This window comes from Chiloscyllium plagiosum, chromosome 16 (genome assembly GCF_004010195.1).
Source record: "Chiloscyllium plagiosum isolate BGI_BamShark_2017 chromosome 16, ASM401019v2, whole genome shotgun sequence".
Taxonomy (NCBI): domain Eukaryota; kingdom Metazoa; phylum Chordata; class Chondrichthyes; order Orectolobiformes; family Hemiscylliidae; genus Chiloscyllium; species Chiloscyllium plagiosum.
In genome coordinates this window covers 50,126,820-50,151,098 of record NC_057725.1, presented here as the reverse complement: position 1 = coordinate 50,151,098, position 24,279 = coordinate 50,126,820, and the positions used below count along the sequence as shown (strand labels likewise).

General features: G+C 40.0%; 1 protein-coding gene across 1 annotated transcript in view; it reads left to right on the top strand.

Moving 5' to 3' along the window:
• The window catches only part of LOC122557886 (cleavage and polyadenylation specificity factor subunit 6-like), an 88,042-nt gene that overhangs the window by 374 nt on the left and 63,389 nt on the right, over window positions 1-24,279 (top strand). Inside the window, exon 2 of the mRNA XM_043706066.1 lies at window positions 14,610-14,819. Coding sequence (XP_043562001.1) covers window positions 14,610-14,819 — 210 coding nt within the window. The remainder of the gene's footprint in view (window positions 1-14,609; window positions 14,820-24,279) is intronic.

The window sequence follows — 24,279 nt, the reverse complement described above, 5'->3', positions numbered from 1 at the left end:
CTTACATCTGAAGAGGGCTGGCCTTGAATCTTCATGCTGAAGTTTTCAAATATTTATAAAATAAATACCAGTTGTGTGAAATAACTTGTCGTGGAGAGGTTGGAAACAGCATATTTATAGATGCTACTTCCTCAAAGACTATTTAAAAATAAAGTGACATATTAGAAAAAAAATAAATGAAACATGATTTGCTGGCATATGCAGCTGTTGCGCCGACATCTTAGGAAGGGAAAATAATAGGTTTTCGGTTTGGATTTTCACCTTCGAGATATTAATTATTTGTTAATGTGTTTGATGAATGTGTACATGGTTTCTTCGCTTCTCCATGTTTCTGGCAGCATACTTGTAAAGCAAGGAACGAGGCCTGGGCGATTATTACAAAACACTTACTGTTCTTTGAAGACACAAACCCGACTTTGAAAGATAAAATGGGGAAAATTTTAAAATTGCAAATCTGAAATAAAACCATTTTACATATTCCAGCAGTATTTGAATACAGAAAAATAAGTTACCAATTTGGATGGAGACCTTGTCATAAAGAAAAGTGAAGACCTCTGATTTTTAATATCAAATTCAATTTCTAAGGACAATATTCCTTTCCTACATCTGCAACTCAGATTGTCTTTTTTTCCCAGACTTTTTTCAAACTTTTTATACTTATTTATATCTGACTTTTCTGTTGTTTGCTGAAAGATCCATTATATGCCGATCAATAGTGGCTGCTGTTGTGGCAATGGAGAGGTTAAGAGTGCTTCATACTAAAGTATGCTGATTCATTGAAATTAATATTGTAGGTGAGACATAATGGAATGGAAAAAAAATTAATGAAAAACATTGTTCTGTTTATAAATATATTAAAATTAAATTGTTTTTAATTAAACTTGTTTTTGAGAAATATGGAAACAACAAAGATATCACAATTTAGATACTTGTGTGGGGCCTACAATAAAAAGAAGCAATTAAGAGTGAATGTGATTTTTTAAAAAACTTTGGGATCAACGAAATGGATCAGTAAAATTTTCTAATTGTTTATATTTGATGTTCCAAAGATTTAATATAATTAAAATACGACCATTACTAAATACAGTAGATGATCTGGAACGTCTTATTTCCATTTCCCTTTAAATGTTACTCCAATTGTTTCATCAGTAGAAAATCTAAATCTGGACAGGCAATAGATATTTCGATAGTGGACTAGTTAAAGAACAGTAACAGAAATTTGCACTTGATTTTAAAATCAAATTAACTTATTACATCTCTCTCAGTTCCTCACAATGGCATCATTTTAGTTTGTCTTTTGTTGCAGTAAAATGCAGTATGTTCAAACTTAATTTTTATATATCTATGTATATATATTTAAATGTTTTTGATATTTTAAGTGGAAAAAATCCACTTTGGTGTCAGAACATCTTAGGGTTTAGATGTAGGATTTGTTCACCAATTAGAAACTGTTTGTTCCAATCTTCCAAACGGTCAAAATCTAAATAGGACAAACCTAATAAATATAGTGGCAGATAGGACTTGACACTTAATTCAACATTTAATACAATCTGTAAAGGTTTGAGTGTGTGCTACATGTTATAAAATTACTCAGCACCACAGTTCATCATGGTGTAAGGTTTGCTGCTACTATTCTCTTTCCTGACAGGAATCTACAGGACCTTCCTGGTCTCATTTGTTGGAGAAAATACACGAGCCAGTCTGATGAGAAGAGACTCTTGTCTTAATCAAGATATAGCTCATTGCAACTATGTACAAATGACATTGATATGATAGGCATTGTTACTGACACAATGAGGTCAACTTTGATGTTAAACTTACTCCTTTGAGATTCAAAACTATTATCCTGCTGGACTCCATGCGACATTGTCATATTGGGTGGTGCTTAATGCGCTCAGCATTAACCCTTGCATTGTATGCAACAGAGAGAAAGTGAGGGCTGCAGATGCTGGAGATCAGAGCTGAAAATGTGTTGCTGGAAAAGCGCAGCAGGTCAGACAGCATCCAAGGAACAGGAGAATCGACGTTTCGTGCATAAGCCCTTCTTCAAGGGCTTATGCCCGAAACGTCGATTCTCCTGTTCCTTGGATGCTGCCTGACCTGCTGCGCTTTTCCAGCAACACATTTTCAGCATTGTATGCAACACTTCACTTCAATGTGCGAAGTACCAAACGTATTTTAGAAAATGAAGAATTTTCAATAAAATGTATAATTGATGAAACCAAAAGAGAAAATGCTGGAAAATCTCAGCAGGTCTGGCAACTTCTGAAAGGAGAGAAAAGAGCTGACATTTCGAGTCTAACTGACCCTTTGTCAAAGCACTGACAAAGGGTCAGTTAGACTTGAAACATCAGCTCTTTTCTCTCTTTACAGATGCTGCCAGACCTGCTGAGATTTTCCAGCATTTTCTCTTATGGTTTCAGATTCCATCATCCGCAGTAATTTGCTTTTGTACAATTGATGAAGTAGTTTGTAATTTGGAATTAGAAATTTACAAACTTCTGAAGATCCTTGAATGTTTTTCACTAACAGAAATTAAATTCTAATTTATGTCATGGGTACCTTTTTACAGTAATTACACTTTGTTCTCAAAGAGACAAACTAGAATCAACAAGGTGGCACGGTCGCTCAGTGGTTAGCACTGCTGCCTCACTGTGCCAGGGACTCTGATTCGAATCCCACCTCGGGCAACTGTCTGTGTGGAGTTTGTATATTCTCCCCATGTCTGCATGGGTTTCCTCCGGGCGCTCTGGTTTCTTCCCACAGTCCAAAGATGTGCTGGTCAGGTGAATTGGCCATGCTAAATTGCCCATAGTGTTACATGCATTAGTTAGGTTTAAATATAAAGTATGGGAATGGGTCTGTGTGAATTACTTTTCGGAGGGTTGGGCCAAAGGGTCTGTTTCCATGCTGTAGGGAATCTAATCAAAAAAAGTTGACTGTAGTTTCTATGGCACGGTAAATTACATGGGATTTGGCTCAGCTCACCTGTATAGGTGTGCATGCTCCTCTCATCCTTGTTCACCTAACTTCATGAAAGAAATCTTATTTTTTTTTCTGATATATATATATATATATATATATATATGACTTCCATTTGAATATATTTCTATGATTTATTTAATATGTATGATGCCAGAGGTAAGGAGTTAGAATGGACTGTATGAAGCTTCATCTGTTGATGAGTTGACATTAGAGACAGCTGGATGAAGGACTACAGCATCCTGAATTTTGCTGTTTGTTAGAATGTTGTACTTTGCTGCCTGTTACAGATCTGAATCCCAAAGAAAATTGGCTCTCTTTTCCTGCAATGCTTAAACTTGAATTCTGCCATTTAATTCTGAACTTTATTTTAATTGAAGTAATTCTTGAATGGCTCAGATCATTTTTTGAATGTTTAGTTTTAATGCAGAATAATCCAGAGTTGGATAGTGGCTTTGTGCAAATTGTGATGTTGCATTTATCTGGTTCTCAGACAGGAATGCTAATTAACCCAAGCAAATTACTTGTTAAAACTAACTTCTATCATTGACTGAGCAACATTTTGAACTCTGTAGTTTGGATATGACCTCTGATTCATTATGGTGCAGTCCCACATTCTAGCAGGAGTAACTCATTAATTGTCCTGACTGGAAAAAGGTTCATTTTCCTTTCTTCCCTGGCCCAAGAATACTTGAGGACAAATATGTCAGCCTGTTAGCTTAATCAGCATAACACAGAATTGAATCTAGGATTGTCTTATTCCTTAAGGCTCTGTACCACAATCTTGCAGTCAGTGTACTGATCCACTGAGCTTTGGGGAGAATCCTGAAAGGGATTCGTTTTCGGTGGTGTTTTGTAAAATCTGTTGCTGAAGTATATTTTTGTTTGTGGTTTATGCAGGAAGTAGTGTTACCTAATATTGAACATTCTTGATTGTGTTTTTGCATCTGGCAGAGATTGGGATTTCCCTGCAATGTGGCGAGGATGTTTGCTGTTATATAACTTTGTATGTTTAGATCACACTATGCAGCATGTGTTTGTAAAATTGCCTTCCCACATGGAAAAAAAAGTTTGATGTTACACACTTTAGTACTGAGAATCTGGCCACAGTAATTGAACACATGGGCTAGTGGAGTTATATAAATCTAAAACCAAGTACATATTATTATTCACCTTGCCTTCTACTTACCAAAGCTCCATGTGCCACTTGTGACTGCACATTATTTGCCAGAGTCTTGAAGTTTGAGGTGTATTTTGAGATTGCTAGTCATACATAGTTCATCAAATGAGTATCTATGGGGCGGGTACAACATCAACTTGATTATCTTTATTTGGGAGAATGCTATCTCACAAAGGTATGTCGTAAACTTTATTTTCAAAAACACTGAATGGTAGGAATGAGTATTTTACTCATTCTCATAGTCTTTGAATCCTCAAAAATCACTGTTCCTTGATCTATAGTCTTTTTATCATAGTTCTCTCCATATCAACTCCACTGCTTTGTAAATCAAATACCTGGTATGTATATGATAGACAATCCACTAATTCTACTTAAAGGAATGGATTTAAGACAACATAATGATTTGTTCTATTACATCCAATTCCTGAAATCGTCTGTTGAGTTTTTCTGCTACCTCCTCAAGTATGCACAGATATTTTCTGTTGGAACCATTTTTCTTTGCCTTTGATTTTTTTCAGTATTTTTCCAAGCTTAGGAAGTGTTGCATCTTATCAGTTAATTGGGAGGACCACAGGCCCAATTTGAATGTATTCATAAGACTAATCTGTCCCTTCCCTGCAGATCACAGTTCTGCTTTCTCAATTGTGACATTGTCTGTAAGGAACCCAAAGTTGGGCAAGCTTACGTTGTCTGCGCATTTCTTTCCTTGATTTAAACAGAAGTCATGATTTCAGGTATCAGATCAAAAAATCCTTAGCAGGAGCTTCCCTCAGCTTGAACCACCTGACATCATCTTGGAGGATTAGTTCACAGTAGGCATTTTACATTGAATTTGTAAAGTAAGGACTTAAACAAGCAGTGCTGAAGATCTCTTGTTTGAAACTGGGTCAGTATTCACAAGCTTTTGGAGCACTGCCCCTTTGTCAGATGAAGTGACGAAGAGTATACAGGCACTGAATTTATAGGCAGAGAGATCAAAAGATTATACAAATGGTGTGAGTGGAATGTCGATAGGCTGAATAATAAGTCTCTGCAGGTGGTCAAAAGTGTCAGATGGTGTGGGTGAAGTGTCAACAGCTGAATACTGAGTAAAGGGGATGATCTGTAATCCAATTAATTGAGCCAGAGGGATTATTACAAAAAAAATTACAAGGTGGTGTTGGACACAAACTAAATGGCTGGCATATCATGATAAGTGTAAGACTCACATGCCGAGAGTGTAACCAAAGTAACAAGCAATCCAAAACTGTACAAACTAATTAAAGTAGAGAGATCATAACAAGTTATCAAGGTGATGGTGTTACATCCTCTGGATGTGCTGTACTCCACCACTAACACTCTGGAGAACACCACTGTGAAAGATGCCTACCACTCCATCTCCCGCCCTCATTTCGGGAACTCCAACTACAATGCCTTGCTTCTTCTCCTGGCTTACAGGCAAAACTCCCTTGCGGATACAGGTCCAGTGCTGGTTGGAGGTGGCAGAGGATCAACTCCGGTATTGTCTGGAATCAGCTGATTGGGCCATGTTCAAACAGTCCGCAGGTACCTTGGACGAGTACGCCATCACCGTCACAGACTTTATCAGCAAGTGTGTGGAGGACTGCATACCGAGGACGTCTATCTGGGTGTTCCCCAACATGAAACCCTGGATGAACCAGGACATACAAAACCTGCTAAAAACCGGGCGTGAGGCCTTCAGATCAGGAGACCCATTCAAATATAAGGAATCCAAGTATGATCTTCGCAGAGCCACTAAGACAGCCAAGGACCAATACCAACCCAAACTAGAGCCTTAGACAGACACCCGGCAACTATGGCAAAGTCTGAATGACATCACAGGTTCTAAAAAGAGATGATGCAAGATAGCAGACAATGACATATCCCTCCCAGATCATCTCAATGCCTTCTGTGCTCGCTTTGAGCAGAATTTCAGCAGAAAGGTAACACTTAATCTGACAAGTCCTGACAAACTATCCCAACCGTCAGTGCATCAGAGGTCAGATCAGTTTTCCTTTGAAAGCAATAGGACAAGACGGAGTACCAGGCTGTGAACTCAGAGCATGTGCAGATCAACTGGCAGAAGTCTTCTCGGACATCTTCAGCCTCCCCCTGCAGCAAGCCACTATTTCAAGAAAGTCAACATCATCCCTGTGTCTAAGAAGACTCTTGCAGCCTGTCTCAATGACTACCGCCCAGTGGCCCTAACTTCGGTGGTCATGAAGTGCTTTGAAAGGCTGGTCATGGCATTAATCAACTCTAGCCTCCCCACTACACTTGACCCACTCCAATTTTCCTATCAGACCAACAGATGCACGTCAAATGCCATATAATTTGCCCATTGCTCTTCCTGAGAACATCTTGACACCAAGAACAGCTATGTAAGAATCCTACTCATTGACTACAGTTCACCCGTCAAGCTATTATCCCCTCGAGACTGATTACTAAACTTGGTGATCTTGGACTAGGCCATAATCAGTGAAGGTTGGGGGACAATATTTCATCATCACTGGAGCCCCCCAGGGGTGTATACTCAGTCCCCTTCTGTACTCACTGTCTACCCATGACTGCTTCATCAAATACCAGACTAATGCCATTTACAAGTTTGCTGATGACACCACCATAGTTGGTCGAATCTCAGATGGCGATGAAACAGACTACAGACAGGAGTGGAACACCTGAAAAAATGGTGCACTGAGAGCAACCTAGCTCTCAATGCCAGCAAAACCAAGGAACTTGTTATTGACTTTCGGCAGGATGTTACTCATGCCTCCCCTACACATTAACACCACAGAGGTGGGACGAGTGGAAAGTGTCAAGCTCCTGGGAATGGTCATCAACAACAACAAGCTTTCTTGGACTTTTCATGCGGACGCACTGGTTACAAAGGCCCAACAACATCTCTTCTTCCTCAGGCAGCTGAGGAAATTTGGCATGACAGCGAATACCCTTGCCAACTTTTATAGGTGTGCCACAGAAAGCATTCTGTCTGGAGCTATCAGTAGCTGGCATGGCAACTATACCATTTAAGATCGGGGACGGTTACAGAGAGTGGTGAACTCGGCCCCGACAATCACAAAGGTCAACCTCCCATCTATAGAATCCATCTACCAGACCCGCTGTCAAGGAAAGGCCGCCAGCTTTCTCAAAGATCCATCCCACCCTGGCAATGTTTTTCCACAACTGCTGTCTTCGGGGAGAAGGTACAGAAGCCTGAACTCTTGCACCAGCTGGTTTTGCAACGTTTCTGCCGTACTGTTGTTAGAATGGACTCTCAAACTCTTAGCATTTGCCTGTACCTGTGTTTTTGTTTTTGCTGCTGTTTTACCTATTATTTATTATCTATGCTACTTAACTATGTGATCTGCCTGTATTGCTCGCAAGACAAAGCTTTTCACAGTGCCTCGGTACATGTGACAGTAAATTCAATTCAATTCGAATAGGACAGTAAGGAAGATCTTACCAATAACTACATGTAACCCCATCATACTGTTCTGTGTCTGTAAAATCTTCCTTACTATCCTGTTTTAGCACCATTATCTTGATAACTTATCATAACCACCTGAGGAAGGAGCGGCACACTGAAAGCTGGTGCTTCCAAATAAACCTGATGTCATGTGACTTCTGACTGTTTCCACCTAGTCCAACACCGGTACCTCCACATCCTGTTTGAAGTTAGTTGACATTTTGACATCAATTTTCAATACACGAGATAAGTCCATAACTTTATTTTTTAATGCTTGCAATTCAGTAGTAACTGATAAAAGAGGGGAAATTAGGATATTTTCTGCAAAATGCATCAAAGCTTGAATTTGTGAATGCACCATCAATTGGAAACCAGTTTCTTGATTGGAATGCTTTTCTCAAGCATGTTTCTTTTGCAATTCATTGTAAATCTCATCACCTCTTATTCTCTCTTTAAGGGACAGAAGGGTGAAAAGATACTATTTAGTTGTTATATCCTTAAAACATGCACACACAAACAACCAAGTGGTAAAACATTCTTTTAATGAAGTTTTAAAATTGGTTGAACTCCAACGTAAAATTTGCACTTGGAACCAGTCATGAGTTTTCAATGAGAGACTGAAAACTGCTTTCCATGAGACCATTAGACACAGGAGCAGAAGAAAATCATTTGGCCTATCAAGTCCACTCCACCATTCGATAGGATCATGGCTGATCTAATAACCTTCAACTCTACTTTCCTACCTATCCTCATAACCTTTGATTCCCTTGCTGATTAGTAATCTCACTATCTCAGCCTGTATGTACTAAATGGCTTAACCTTGTCAAATCTCTATGGTAAAGAATTCCACAAATTCATTACTGTCTCACTCTATGCCCTCTAATCCATCCCATCTCATCTAACCTGTTGAGCACTGCCCCCCAAAAAATCATGTATGTTTCAGTAAGGTCTCCTCTCATTCTCCCAACTTCAATGAGTTCAACCTAACCTATTCAAGCTCTCTTCATAAGAAAATCCCTTCCCATCCAAGATTAACTGAGTGAAACTTCTCTGGATTGCCTCTGAGCCAGGGTAATTTTCCTTAGATAAGGGGACCAAAACTTTTCACAATGTTCCAGCTGTGGACTAACTAGTGCTTTGTATGTCTTTGGAAGACTCTCCTTGTTTTTATATTTAATTTCCTGTCAAATAAAGACTGATATTTAACTTGCCTTCCCTATTACCTGCTGAACATTGATGCCAACATTTGTGATTCATGCATAAGAACTGTCAGGTGTTCTGTGCTGCAGCTTTCTGCTGTCTTTCCCCATTTAAATAATATCCAACTCTTCTATTCTTCCTATGGATAAATCCAAGGGAGGAATGCAGATTTCTCCAGCTTCCTCATTTCCCCTCCCCCCATATGCCCAAAACGTCAATTCTCCTGCTCCTTGGATGCTGCCTGACCTACTGCGCTTTTCCAGCAACACATTTTTCAGCTCTTCTATTCTACCTGCCAAAGTGCATAACCTCACATTGTCTCACATTATATTCCATTTAATTTATATATATATCATTCTGTGGACTCCTTGTGTCATTCTTACTGCTTGCCTTCCCACCTGTTTTTGTCAGTCACTTCTGTCATTTAAGACATACGGTAAATATTGTGGCTTCAGCACTGGTACCAGGGGCTCTTCACCAGTTATAGGTTGCCATCCTGAAAATTATCCCTTTATCCAAATTTCTTTGAGTTAGCCAAACTGTTATCTATGCTAATATACTACCCTTAACAGCACAGGCTTTTATGTTATTGTAGCCTTATGTGCAGGACCTTATCAAGTGCCTTTTAGAAATCCAAATATACGACATACACTGGTTGGTTTCTCTTTATTGATTCTATTTGTTACCCCCACATAGCTAAATTAGATTTGTCAGGCAGATTTTCCTTTCAGGAGGCCATGCTGACTCTGACTGATAATATTGTGTTTCTAAATGTTCGGTTATTACATCCTTTATAATAGACTAATATTTTCCTAAGGACAGATGTTAGGCTTACTGGTGTACAGTTTCTTTTTTTTTCTGTTTCCCTTTTTGAAGGGGGCATAGTGACAGTTTTCAAATTCTTCGGGACTTTTCCAGAATCTCTTCATCTATTTCCTATAATCCTATAATGTAACCCATCATCTCCTTGCACTCATCTTGTGGCTTGTGATGTTACTCTAGCCTCTGTATCCATGCTTCTGGAATACTTCTGCTGTTTTAAAGTATAGAGGCATGCGAGGTCACCTCAGTGGCTGTGATTTGTTTCTGGGGTCCCAGTCATCTTCTGGCACTCAGCAATTGTACAGGGCATAGTAAGGATCTTTGTAATTTTTTTCTTAGTCTGAGTTCTGTGTGTGATAGCAGCATGATCAACAAGCGTGCATAGCTTAGAGGGAATGTGAGTGGTTTAAGGGGGACTGAGACTGAGAATCAACTGTCAAGGATTCTGCAGTCAACGAGTCGATCACGATCTATGGTTTGGAGACCGGAGATGGATGTAACAGGTTACCACATGAGATTGTTGCTTAAGCTCCTCCTAACTCTGTTGGAGGTTGAAGACAGGTTTCAGAGTAGAAATTGAAATGCAGTCCAGAAGAGGGCTGAGTAACGCCTGCAGAAACAATCGAAATGTGAACTCAATGGAAATTTAATTTGAATTACTGCAAATATATATTTTTGGCTGTCCAAGTGGTTCAGAGGGTTAGAACATTCTATGTCTATGCTCATTTAAGGTGTTTGTAAGATATTACAATATGTCTGTGAAGCTTGGCCAGAGTCAGAGGAGAAAAGACATGGGAATTGTGAATTTATTTGCAAGCAAATTAGGTAAAACAGAAAGGTCCTCTGCAATAAGAGCTGGATTAACAAAGTGACTGTACAAAACTGAAGCAGATACTTGAGTTTTGAAATACTTAATTTTTGTGATTTTTCAAGTAAGACTGTCTTTGTCATTGTAAAATGTGACAAAGAGAGGGAAAATCTTGCAATTCCTTACAATAAATAGCTGGATTTAGTTTTATGTATATAGTTTTGAGTTTCTTTTTCCTGTCCTGGGGGAACAAATAGTGAAATTTGCCAGGTTTTCGCCCAACCAGTCAGCATGGCTAAAACATATAGCCAGGTTGATCTGAAATTATCTAATTTTTATTTTTGATTCTGGTCCCATTTGTCTCATTAGCTACATTTTCTGCAATACTTCATCATAGTCATAAGCTACCCTTTCAATGACGACTCGTTCCCATGCAAAATAAGCTACTACTGGTTACGGTGATCTTTTACTTTTTACGCATTTAACTGAAAAGCAAACTTTTCTTTGTTCAGAAAATCTTTTGAAACAAACCCAGTTGTCAGCTGTGACTCCCTCTGAGTCAGAAGGTTATGGGTTCAAGCCTCATTTCAGAGTTAAGGAAGGTACTTGAACCTCAGCAGACATTTCATTGCAGTACTGAGAGCATTAGTGAAGAACAGCTGCACTGTGCTGTCAGATAATTTCTTAATGTAAGGCTGTGATCTGTCTCAGGTGGATATCATTTGTATCCCATGTCACTGGAAGAAGAGCAGGAAGTTTATCCCTGATACCCTAACCAAATATTTGTCCCTCTACCAACATCATTAAGAGAGGTCATAACATGGTGTGAGTGGAAGCTTCCTTTGTACATTTGGGTGCAAGAGTATCTGCACTTAAAAAATACTTCATTGCCTGGAAAGCATTTTGGGGAAATCCTGAAGTGGTGGAAGGTGAGATACTAGTGCAAGTCTTTGTCTGTTGTTTTCTTGGGCTTCACCCGTGCACCAAAAGCATTCTGGTATGCTTTTTAATCAACTGCTGTAGAACAGTGCTTTGCTGTTACTGTGGCTTGCCTAGTGTTGAACATAAACTCATCTTTCTTTATTTTGTTGACTGGACAGAACATGGGCTCTTTCATAATTTCTCATACTTAAAGAATTTGGGATTCTTGGGACAAATAAACCATTTCTAGCCCTTTAAATGCACTATGAGACTTTTGAAGTCTTGTGCCATCACTATCCAACTGGTACTTCTTTACATGCACCAAACCTATGAATCAGAAGCAGAAATAGGCCATTCAGCTTTTCAAATCTGTTCCACTATTCAATAAGATCATGACTGATCTGTTTGTGTTCCAATTTCCGTATTTCCCTTTATCCCTGATAACCTGTGATTCCCTTACCTAACAGGAATCTATCTGCCTTCACTTTAAAAAGAAAGACCCTACCTCCATTGGCATCTGAGGCAGTGTTCCAAAGATGCAAAGCCCTCTGACAGAAAATAATTTCTCATTTTCATCATACAGTATGGAAACAGACTCTTGGGTTCAACTAATCCCACCTGCCTGCTCCTGGCTCATATCCCTCCAAATCTTTCCTACTCATGTACTACCTTTTAATTTTAGAACAGTGTCCCCTAAATTACCACTTCGGGTCTTATAAACTTAAACCAAGTCACCTCGCTTTTCTAAACTCTAGTGAAAACAAACTCAGCCTGTCCAATCTTTGCTCATAAGATTATCCACTCATTCCAGGTATCAATCAGTAAACCACCTCTGACTCACTTAAATAGTTTTTTTTGCCAGTCAGACTTTAGTTGAATTTTTTTGAGCTTGATGTTTTACAGTATGCCATATTTTGTTGTGGCTTCTGTGGTCAATAAAAACTAAATAAGGACATCAAGGTTTGTTAGTCTCAGCAGTGGCTCTATGCAAATTAATAAGAACATGAATTTCAACCTTAAGTGCAGGCCCTGAGGATTTAGACTCTTGTCACCTGCGAAGACAAATACCTCAATAGGTAAAGCTATTATCTCTGTTCACCAGCACCATTAGCCAATGAGTTGAAGGCAAGTTGAAGGCAATTAGAATGTACTCCATGTTTGCTGAAAGTTCTATTTTAACAAGCAATTTTATTTCCTTGGTAAAGAAATTTATTTAGGTTGGACATTTGAGTGTGCATTACCTCAGCACAGTCCATTTAACATAAAAATCTTTGAGATGCTGCAAACAAAATCCCTACCTGGTACTATCACAGCAACATGCAGTAAAATCAGAATTATTTGTCCAGCAAAATTCAGCAAGTGGAAGATAGTTACAAAAGAGAAAATTATATAACATCAATCCAAGTCACTCACAATGGGCTTCAAGTGTGATTAGTAGGGGAATTACCGAATATACTCCACTCTGAGGTTCTTGGAGTAGTGGTGTTCCTATCTCTAAGTCGGGTGTTCAAGTCCTACCTGCTTCAGATTTTATAAAAACATCTCTGAACAGGTTGACTAGAAAAATAAAACAATCTCCATTCTGGACGAAACATGGTGTGACTATAGACAGTTGTTTCTCTCATTTGTTTTCACTCTCCTCCAGTGTTACTGCAAGGCTTCCTCTCATGCTCTGCTATTGGGCCCTCCTCACTCCCTCATTCCACCCTTGGATAGGTCATGAAGCAGTAATCGAGGAACTGGATATTATAATTGCATACTCAATTCAGTCCTCCTCACTAACATCAGTGGACTTTTGCTAAATATGGGAGACTGTCCCATCAACAAGGGAAGCAATATATAACATGGTCACATTTACCAAATCAAACCTTATAGCCAATGTCCCAGACTCATCTTGTTGGACACCTCTTGGAATAAGCACTGAGGGGAAGTACACAGAATATACTCTGGGTGGGGCAATTCAATACATGTCAAGAGGAGTTCTGACCCCTGAAAAAAGATGTCTGCCAGCATGTAGCAAGTGTAAGAGAACAACTAGAGGGAAAACCTGACTTGACCTGATTATCAATGACGACCTGTCAGAGATGCATTTGTTCAAGTCAATGATTAAATAGTAGACCACAGCATAGCCCTTGTGAAGGTAAAACCCTGTCTTTATTCCAAGGTACTCTCTGTTGTGTTGTTTTTTTAACCACTGGCTAGATACGATAGAATCACAGATTCCCTAGATTCAAATTGAGCATCCTTGAGGCAATATATATCATCAAGCACACAGAATTGTAGTCCTTCACAATCCCTAACCTCACATCCTGGCATATTCTTCACTCTGTCAATGGACCAAGTCAAGATAGAAAGGTAGTATGTGAGAGCATGCCAGGAGCAGAATTATGCATGGTTTTGTTCGAACTTGGTGAAGCTGCACGAGAACTACGTGTTTGCTGAACAGTGGTAACAGCATGTTAGAGGTAGAGCTAAGTGGTCCCACAACCAGTGGATAAGATCAAACCACTAAAATTACCAGTCATGAATGGATGTGGATAATTTAACCACTAATGGAAGAAAAGAGATTTCATGAGCATTCCCAATCTCTGGTGGAGCTCAGCAATAAGTACAGAAGAGAAAGTTGTGGTATTTGCAAGTATCTTCAAACAGAAATGGTGAGTGGATATTCCATCTCAACCTTCTGTTAAGTTCCAATGCTCTCCTGAACAGTGTCCCAATTCACATAAACTTTGTGACTCCTCCAAAATTCTCTTGCCTATATCTTTAAACATTCACCCATCACATCTCTCCAGGATTTAAGAATCTCACCCTAGTTTTAATCTTTTTAATGACCTTACTTTTCTGTGTCATCGGTAGCAGTACTTTCAGCCATTCATTTAAGTCTAAATAAAACACATTTTAGAAAATCTACAGGCATGATCTGCAGAATGATAACTTGCAGAGTTTTAAATGCTCATGCTCGAAACACATCTTCAAAAAAGTCAACAAAATTTGTCAAGAAAGACCTTTGCTCCTAAATCCATTGTTTGAGTGAATAACTTTGATTTTGACACCTATGAGAGAGGAGACAATGGAAGGGTATGTCAAACTAAGATAATCTGTCCAATGTATTGACCATTATGTGGCAGTCTTACATTATACAATGCATCCTAAATATTGTTAATTGTCCCTATTGAATTTTTCACAAAGAAGACAGTCCTAAATGAAATGTGTGGGTTCTTTTTCAGGAGACTGATTATTCAGCAAATGATCAAGTTGACCTTTATGACGATGTAATAACAGCTGCTGACAGTAATAACCATGAAGATCAAAGTTTTGATGAAATATTACCACGGACTCCCGGTGAGCCACAGAAAACTGACAGTAACACCAGGCCAACCATAGTCTACACATATGGAGGCAAACGGCAAGCAGTGTATGTGGGAAATCTGACATGGGTGAGTGAATCTGTGCCTGATTAGTGTTACTCCAATGTACAAAGCCACTTGTCCAATCATTGACTACTGTGTTTGGCCATACCAAGAGACCTGAATGAAGCTTCCTATCATGTTATTTTACTGTCTTTATCCATTCTTTTCTGAGCATATTGGCAAAATTGTTTTAGATATTTTAATTTTGACATGTTTTGCCTGCTTTGAAAACTCTAAGTGTAACTTTTATCAGTTCTTCCCATTGTTGGAGAGGGATTACCCTTGCCGGTATTGCCTCTGTAAAATTAAGTCAGATTCATGCTAATTACAAGTGAATTTGTTCATTCATGCTGACATGTTACAGAAATATCTCATTTATTCAGAATTCTGGATTTGTTGTGTTGCTCATGAAACTGAGTTTGTCAAGTGATTATGAACAAAGATGTTAGATGACAGAAGGCCAGATGTTCCACGACAGCCATCAATTAACATCATTATATAGTTTAACATTATTACCATGGACCTTCATCAGCATTGTAATCTGTTGGACAAACAAAGAACAGAGAACACCTGGAGTAAAAAACCTCTAGAAATCTTCTACACACCCAAAGGTGATCAAACAAGTTCCATGAAACCTCAGTAAAGCTATGCACAGTAAGACTGTGGATAAACAAAGCCTCCAAATATCCAGTTTTGAAGAAGCGTCATATTGGATTCAAAACATTAACTTTGTTTCTGTCTCCACAGCTATTACTAGATTTGATGAGTTTCTCCAGCACTTTGTATTTTGTCTCAGATATCCAACATTATTTTTACTTTGTTTTTAATCTATCTCCGAACATAAACCTATGTTTATATAACTTACATAAATTGCTACATGTCTTCCTTAAATTAACCCATCTAACTCAAATAGCAGATCAGATTTGGTCCTCTCACCAATTTAAATGATCCTAAACAGTAAAAACATGCTGCTCGCTAAGCTTTTCTTGGTACTGAAGGGAATTTAAATTAGATAGCAATCTTGCAGTCCTATCCTGATCCTTTCCAGGGATTCTATATCACTCGGAATGTAAAGAGACCAAAACTGGTCATGGATGTACAAGGGCAGTAGACTTTTTTGATGTTGGATTATCTTCACACTTACTTATGATGAATCTATTTGATATTGCTACATCCTGCACCTGTTGTGAATCTTATGAGTGACTATGATTACTTGAATTTTTTTTCCGACTGAATGGTCTGAAGTTTACAATCTTAACATTGTATGCACTTGTTTTATACTGCCCCTATCTATATGTATGACACTACATTAATCTATCTGTATCGTTTCTATGTTTCTGTAGTAAGTGATATCTGGTAGCTATGGGTCTGTTCGCCCTTCAAACCTAGATGTGCTTTCTTTCCTATCTGAACTTCTAGGTCCAAATCTGTGAATTAAATCACAAGTGAGCCTTCTGTTACCCTGATATTTTATTCCAGATTATTGGTATAGGTGAAAATCAGTCATCCTAATATAGTCCCTGATAGATTTTAGTAGTTACCAGTTCATTTGTAGAACCATTGCCGTCAATCATCTTTTCCTGCCCATACATATACAGCCAATTCTTTACCAGCGCTCTGTCCATTTATTCCCAGAGAATTAACCCTTCTTTTAGGAGGTTATCTTAGTCAAAGGTTTTTGAAAATCAACATATCCAGTGTCAACCTGGTTACCTACTAACCTCCTGCCATGCTCCAAAAATTAAATTAAGTTGAAAAGACCTCCTTTTTCAGGTGCCAGGTTGAAATTCTCTTTTAGTTTCCTCTTTGATAGGGTGGTCATACAGAATTTCTGTAATAATATCATGTGACAGAAGTGATAAGTTACATATTTTGATTAGATTAGATTCCCTACACTATGGAAACAAGTTCACACCGACCCTCAGAAGAGTAACCCACCCAGACTCATTCCCCTACTCTATATTTACCCCTGACTAATGCACCTAACACTGTGGACAATTTAGCATGATCCATTCACCTGACCTGCGCATCTTTGGATTGTCGGAGGAAACCCGAGCACCCGGAGGAAACCCACGTAGACACAGGAAGAATGTGCAAACTCTACACAGACAGTCGCCCGAGCTGGGTCCTTGGCACTATGAGGCAACAGTGCTAATCACAATATATTGAATATCTGTTTGATTCTGAAATGAAAAGTCTACTTTCAGACTTGGCTATGGTTTTTGTTTGAAAGAACTTTAGAAATATTCCATTTTAATTGTTGTTCTTGAAGGAGAGAGGAGGACTTGCATTTTTAAAGTGCCTTTCAAGGCTTCTCAGTGTTTTAGAGGTGGCTAATGTACTTTTTGAAATATTGTCACTGTGATTCTGAAGACCTTTCCATGTAAGACTAGCCCACTAAGAGAAATCCCTAATTATTTCCAAATACTGGCACAGCAACATACACATCCATTGAGGACAGTGGGTTTAATGTGTCATTGTGAAACTCCAGATTTTTGATTTCAAATCATTCATAACAGATAATTGGTATCTTGTGGTAATCTAGACAAAGACTTTTGCACAAGGGAAATAGGCACAGGAGAATGGCATTGGAAAATTAGGGAGGATGAAGGTAAAAGAAATGAAAATGTGTTGTGTGATCTTAACAAAGAGAAACTGAGAGTATTTCTGATTAAGGCAAGAAATAATGGTTTGGATTTTTCCTTTTTATATTTGCCCTCACTTGCTTCAATGAGAAAAATTACAAACTGGTGAGCACAAAAATGGAAAACCATAATCAATTTAGCACTTTCATGTCTATTGTGCAGCAAGATTTCAACAGTAATTAGTGACAACATTGTGGATACCATAACTACAATCTTCCACAAAGCCCTCTGTATTCAGGAATTATTTCTTTATATTGGAATATTTCACATGTTCCTCTGCTATCCATGAAAAGTGAAAAGAGAAAACCAAACCCAGTTCGCCTTACACCTGTTCTTGGAGGGTTACTGAAATCTATAATTTACTTTAGCGATGGAAAGGGATAGGTATATACAGCAGGGCAAGAGTTACAGCTGGGGAAAGGCAATTATGATGTAATTAGGCAAGATTTACGATGCATAGAATGGGGAAGAAAACTGCAGGGGATGGGCACAATTGAAATGTGGAGCTTATTCAAGGAACAGCTACTGTGTGTCCTTGATAAGTACCTGCCAGGCAAGGAAGAAGTTGTCAAGCAAGGGAGCCGTGGTTTACTAAAGAAGTTGAAGTTCTTGTCAAGACGAAAAAGAAGGCTTATGTTTGGATGAGACATGAAGGCTCAGTAAGGACGCTTGAGAGTTACAAGTTAGTCAGGAAAGACGTTGAGAGAGCTAAGCAGAGCCAGCAGGGGACATGAGAAGTTGTTGGCAGATAGGATCAAGGAAAACCCTAAGGCTTTATATAGGTATATCAGGAATAAAAGAATGACTGGAGTAAGATGAGAGCCAATCAAGGATAGTAGTGGGAAGTTTTGCGTGGAGTCAGAGGAGATAGGGGATATGCTAGATAAATGATTTTTGTCAGTATTCACACTGGAAAAAGACGATGTTTTTGAGGAGACTACTGAGATGCAGGCGACTAGAATAGATGGGATTGAGGTGCACAAGGAGGAGATGTTAACAATTCTGGAAAGTATGAAAATAGATAAGTCCCCTGGGCAGGATGGGATTTAACCTAGGATTCTCTAGGAAGCCAGGGAGGAGATTGCAGAACTGTTGGCTTTGATCTTTGCTGTCATTGTCTTCAGGAATAGTGCCAGAAGACTTACAGATAGCAAATGTTCCCTTGTTCAAGAAGGGGAGTAGAGACAACCCTGGTAATTATAGACCAGTGAGTCTTATTTCAGTTGTGGGTAAAGTGTTGGAAAAGTTAATAAGAGATAGGACTTATAATCATCGAGAAAGGAATAAGCTAATTAGAGGTAGTCAACATGGTTTTGTTAAGGGTAGGTCATGACTCACAAACCTTATTGAGTTCTTTGAGAATGTGACCAAACAGGTGGATGAGGGTAAAGTGGTTGATGTGGTGTATATGGCTTTCAGTAAGGCATTTGATAAGGTTCCCCACAGTAGGCTACTGTACAAAATATGGAGCCATGGGGTTGAGGGTGATTTAGCAGTTTGGATCAGAAATTGGCGACCTGAAAAAAAGACAGAGGATGGTGCTTGATGGGAAATGTTCATCCTGGGGTTCCGTTACTAGTGGTGTACTGTAAGGATCTGTTTTGGGTCTACTGCTGTTATCATTTTTATAAATGACCTGGATGAGGGTGTAGAAGAATGGGTTAGTAAATTTGCAGATGACACTAAGGTCAGTAGAGTTGTGGATAGTGCCAAAGGCTGTTGTGGGTAACAGAGGGACATAGATAAACTGCAGAGCTGGGCTGAGAGGTGGCAAATGGAGTTTAATGTGGAAAAGTGTGAGGTGATTCACTTTGGAAGGAGCAACAGGAATAAAGAGTACTGGGCTAATGGTAAGATTCTTGGTAGTGGAGATGAACAGGGAGATCTCGGTGTCCATGTACACAGATCCCTGAAAATTGTCACCCGGGTTGATAGGGTTGTTAAGAAGGCATACGGTGTGTTAGCTTTTATTAGTAGAGGGATTGAATTTTGGTGCCATGAGGTCATGCTGCAGTTGTACAAAACTCTGGTGTGGCCATACTTGGAGTATTGCGTACAGTTCTGGTCACCGCATTATAAAAAGGATTTGGAAGCTTTGGAAAGGGTTCAGAGGAGATTTACTAGGATGTTGTCTGGTATGGAGCGAAGGTCTTACGAGGAAAGGCTGAAGGACTTGAGGTTGTCTTTATTAGAGATAAGAAGTTTGAGAGGTGACTTAATTGAGACAAATAAGATAATCAGAGGGGGGAATCTAAGATGGCGGCGATCTGAGAAGATCAAACTGCAGAGCTTCGCATCGCAGCAGGAGCAGGACGGTCCTTTAACCCACCCAACCCAGGTCATCAGGATTTCTTGGGGCGTTGGAAAGATTGTGGAGCCCCAAGAAATATTTAAAAATTGACTTAGCTGTATTTTCAGCTGTCCAGAAATGCCTAAAAAGGGAGGAGGAGCATCTGAGGCCGGGCCTGCAGCAGCCTCGGAGCCGATTACTCTCCAGGACCTGGTGAACCTGCTCTCGAAATCTCGCGAGATGTTGGGGAAACAGATTGAAGAGAAGCTGGCTCCAGTCTCTCTCATGCTGCAGAAGCATGAGCAGCAGCTGGGAGACCTAGAGAAGAGGACGGATGAGGTGGAGCACAGGGTCGCAGTGGTGGAAGCTGATGCCAGTTCGTTCAAGGGAGAGATCCAAGTCCTGAAGACGCAGGTTTATAATTTGCATGACCAAGTGGATGATCTTGAAAACAGGGGCAGGAGAAAAAACATTCGGATCATCGGTCTGCCTGAGGATAAGGAAGGTGAGCGGCCTGCAGAATTTGTTGAAGATTGGCTTCCGAAATTCCTTGACTTGGAGACTGGTATGAGAGGATTGAAGATAGGGCCCACCGGGTCGCAGCACGGAGGTCGGGTCTGGGTCAACACCTTCGTCCTTTCCTGGTGCGGTTCCATCATTACCGGGATAAGGAGAGAGTCATGGAGGCTTCCAGACTCCAGGGGAAGGATCCAAAGGCCCTAATTTACGAGGGGGTCTAAGATCATGTTTTTTCAGGACTTTTCAGCGGCGGTGATCCAGAAACGAAAATCGTATGATGGTGTCAAGAGAAGATTGAAGGAGCTTGGGATTCAGTACTCCCTGAGATATCCGGCAGTGCTTCGGATCACCTTGGATGGATCCATGCATCTCTTTGACACGTCGGAGAAGGCAAGAGACTTTGTGGACAAATTAACCTAATTTAAACAATTGTAGTATGTATAAATTTTGTTGCTTGGGTAAACGTTTATCATTCTGTAAAAGAAATGGAGGAAATCTGGTTGGAGCTTTGTTTTTCCCCTTTTTTTTCCTCTATTGATGATAATTTGGTTCAAATTATGTCTGGCGGTGGTTAAGATGTACATTTTAAATTTCCAAGTTAGGACATACCAAAGGATGGGTGGGGTATTTATTCCCCCTTTTTTAATAAAAGAATGTTTTTTTTTATTCATATTGATATTCTACGGGTGTTTATTCTTTTTAGCTTGTGCTTGCGATGTGGCTGCAGCTGGGAGAAGTGAAGGTGGTTGAGATGGTTAGATGCCTATTTATGGGCAGTTCGGGACGGGTAGTTGCCCCCTCCGGACAGGGGGTGAGTTCGCCAACTCAGCGCTATTGGCGCTTTATGTTGGTTTGTTTTCTGGTTTTTGTTATTTTTTATTTTAATAATGTATGTTTGTTAAATGTAGTGGTTTTAGTTTACGTAGTTTTTATATTTGGTGGACCATGCGACATTTAAGACTCAGCAATTTGTGGTTTGGGTTCCTCCTCTCTGGAATTTAAATGTAATTGCAGAAGAGTATGGCTAATGATTTGATTAAATGGTGGTGTACCTGGAATATCAAGGGAAGTCACTCACCAATTAAGAGGAAGAAGGTACTCTTGAGTCTTAGAAAGGAGAAGGTGGATATTGCTTTGTTACAGGAGACACATTTGGATGACAAGGAGCATCTGAAATTACAGCAGAATGGCTTTGACCGAGTTTATTTTTCATCATTTAATACCAGAAGTAGGGGAGTGGCTATATTGGTAAGGAAAAATCTCTCATTTAAATTGTTGGAATGTGTTAAAGACACATACGGGAGGTTTGTAATTCTTAAAGCCTTGATAAATGGGGAAGAATATGGCAGTTTAAATGTTTATTATCCCCCAGCTCATCCTCTTAAATTCTTGGTAGATGCTTTTTCTAAACTGATAATTCTCCAGTCTCGGCACATCATTATAGGGGGAGATTTTAACTGCCTCATGGACTCCACAGTAGACAGGTTGCCTAAAGGTCCCTCGATAACCTCTGCACAAACGAAACAGTTATTGGGTTTGTGTGGGGAATTAGGATTGGTGGATGTCTGGAGGTGTCTCCACCCTACAGGTAGGGATTTCACGTTTTTCTCCAATCTGCACAGATGTCACGCGAGGATTGATTTTTTTTTCTGACCCTTGCGGTAATCCTGGATCTGGTGGCATCCTGTACGATTGGTAATATTGCCATTTCTGATCATGCTCCAGTGTACCTCATGGTTAAAATTAAGGATGTTAGTGGATTCAAGGTACTGGCGAATGGGCCGCTTTATTCTCGTGGACAGCAAGTTTGTGGAGTATTTCGGGCATTTCTAGACATCAACATAGACTCGGTTGATAGCTCATCTGTTCTCTGGGAATCTGCCAAAGCATATGCCAGAGGGTTAGTTATTGCATATTCCAAAAGTAGGAAGTGGCAGAAGGGTGAGCAGCAACGTCTCCTTGAAGCACGGTTGAAGGCAGCCGAGAAGGCCTATTTTGACAGACCCTCGTTGGTCAAACTACAGAGGATTACGGCACTGCGGTGTGCACTAAATTCCGTGCTCACGCAGATGCCAAAGAAGGAGCTGGCTTTTGCAAATCAAAGGTTATACAAGCATGGTGACAAGCCAGGCAAATACTTAGCATAGGAGAAAGTGAGGACTGCAGATGCTGGAGATCAGAGCTGAAAATGTGTTGCTGGAAAAGCGCAGCAGGTCAGGCAGCATCCAAGGAGCAGGAGAATCGACGTTTCGGGCATGAGAATCAACGTTTCTTCATTCCTGAAGAAGGGCTCATGCCCGAAACAGCGATTCTCCTGCTCCTTGGATGCTGCCTGACCAAATACTTAGCATACCTTGCCAGAAAGAGAAGTGCCCCACAAACCATTACAGCGATTAGGGAAGGGTCTGGGAACCTAACATGTGATTCTAAAAAGATTAATGTGGCGTTCCAAAGATTCTACTCTAAGTTATATCAGTCTGAGAATTGTGAGGAGGGGCAGGCCAAAATGGAATCCTTTTTTTGGAGATTTGAAGCTCCCGAACAACAGTCCTTTCTCAATGCCCCATTATCAGAGCAAGAAGTGCAGGAAGCTGTGAGGCAGCTTCAGAGTGGAAAGGCGCCTGGTCCTGATGGACTTCCCAGTGAATTCTATAAGGAATTTAGAAGTATACTGTCAGGCCCAATGCTGAATATGTTAAATGATTCATACAGTCATGTTTGTCTCCCACCATCTCTGAGAGAGGCCAATATTTCACTTATCCTTAAAAAAGGGAAGGATCCAGAAGACTGTGCTTCATACAGGCCCATCTCGCTCTTAAATGTGGACTTTAAGATCCTCTCTAAGGCTCTTGCATAAGGGTGGAGACTGTGTTACCCTCTATTATTAAAGAGGATCAGACGGGCTTCATAAAGGATCGCAAATCCTCCAAAAATGTAAGGAGGCTGCTTAACGTAATTCAAGCATGCCAACAGCAGTCAATACAGGGATTGGTAATTTCTTTAGATGCAGAGAAGGCATTTGACCGAGTTGAGTGGCCGTACCTTTTCTATACTCTAGAGTGGTTTGGTCTGGGCGAAGTTTTCATAAGATGGGTAAAGGTTCTCTGCAGTGTACCTCTCTCTGCGGTCATTACCAATGGGGTACGATTAAGCAATTTTAATATTTCTAGGGGCAGCCGGCAGGGCTGTCCCCTTTCACCATTACTTTTTATGTTGGTGATTTGAACCGTTGGCAGAGGCCAATCGTGGGGATCTCAGTATATCAGCTCCAGAAGTGGGGTCAAAATTAAATAAGATCTCGCTGTATGCGGATGATGTTCTAATTTTCTTGACAAATCCAACAGTCTCAGTGCCTTGCCTGATACAATGCATTCACGCGTTTGGCGCTTTTTCAGGGTATAAGATTAATTTTGCTAAATCAGAGGCTATGCCTTTGGGTGGTCTTACAAAAGAGTTGGCTCTTGCGAGTGACTGTAGATTCCCATTTAGGTGGTCACAGGGGGGTTTTGTGTATTTGGGCATATTCATTACTCCAGTTCTGGATTGGCTCAATAATTTCAAATACTCAATTATTTGAAAAAATTAAACAAGATCTCCAAAGATGGGGGGCATTTCCAGTCTCATGGTTGGGTCGGATAGCACTTATTAAGATGAATATTTTCCCTCGCTTGCTATACCCTATACGGATGCTCCCCCTGATTTTCAATAAACAAACAAACACTCAGGAGACTGAACAGTTGGTTCAGCTCCTTTATCTGGGTCCGTAAACGGCCCCTCATTAAATCACCCAACTGCAGTTGCCTCACAGATTGTGGAGAGTAGACCTTCCGGACATTAAAAATTACCAATTAAGCTCGCTTTTGACTTGCGTAAGTGGTTAGGTTTGTGGGGACCCTCTTTCAATATGGCTAGATATCCAAGTCTCCCAGGCAAGGTGCCCCCTTACCAGTTTGCTGTTTTTGGACAAGGTGAGGACAGTTAGGGAATATTGCCATAACCCAATAGTCATCAATACTGTTAAAGCATGGAGGGC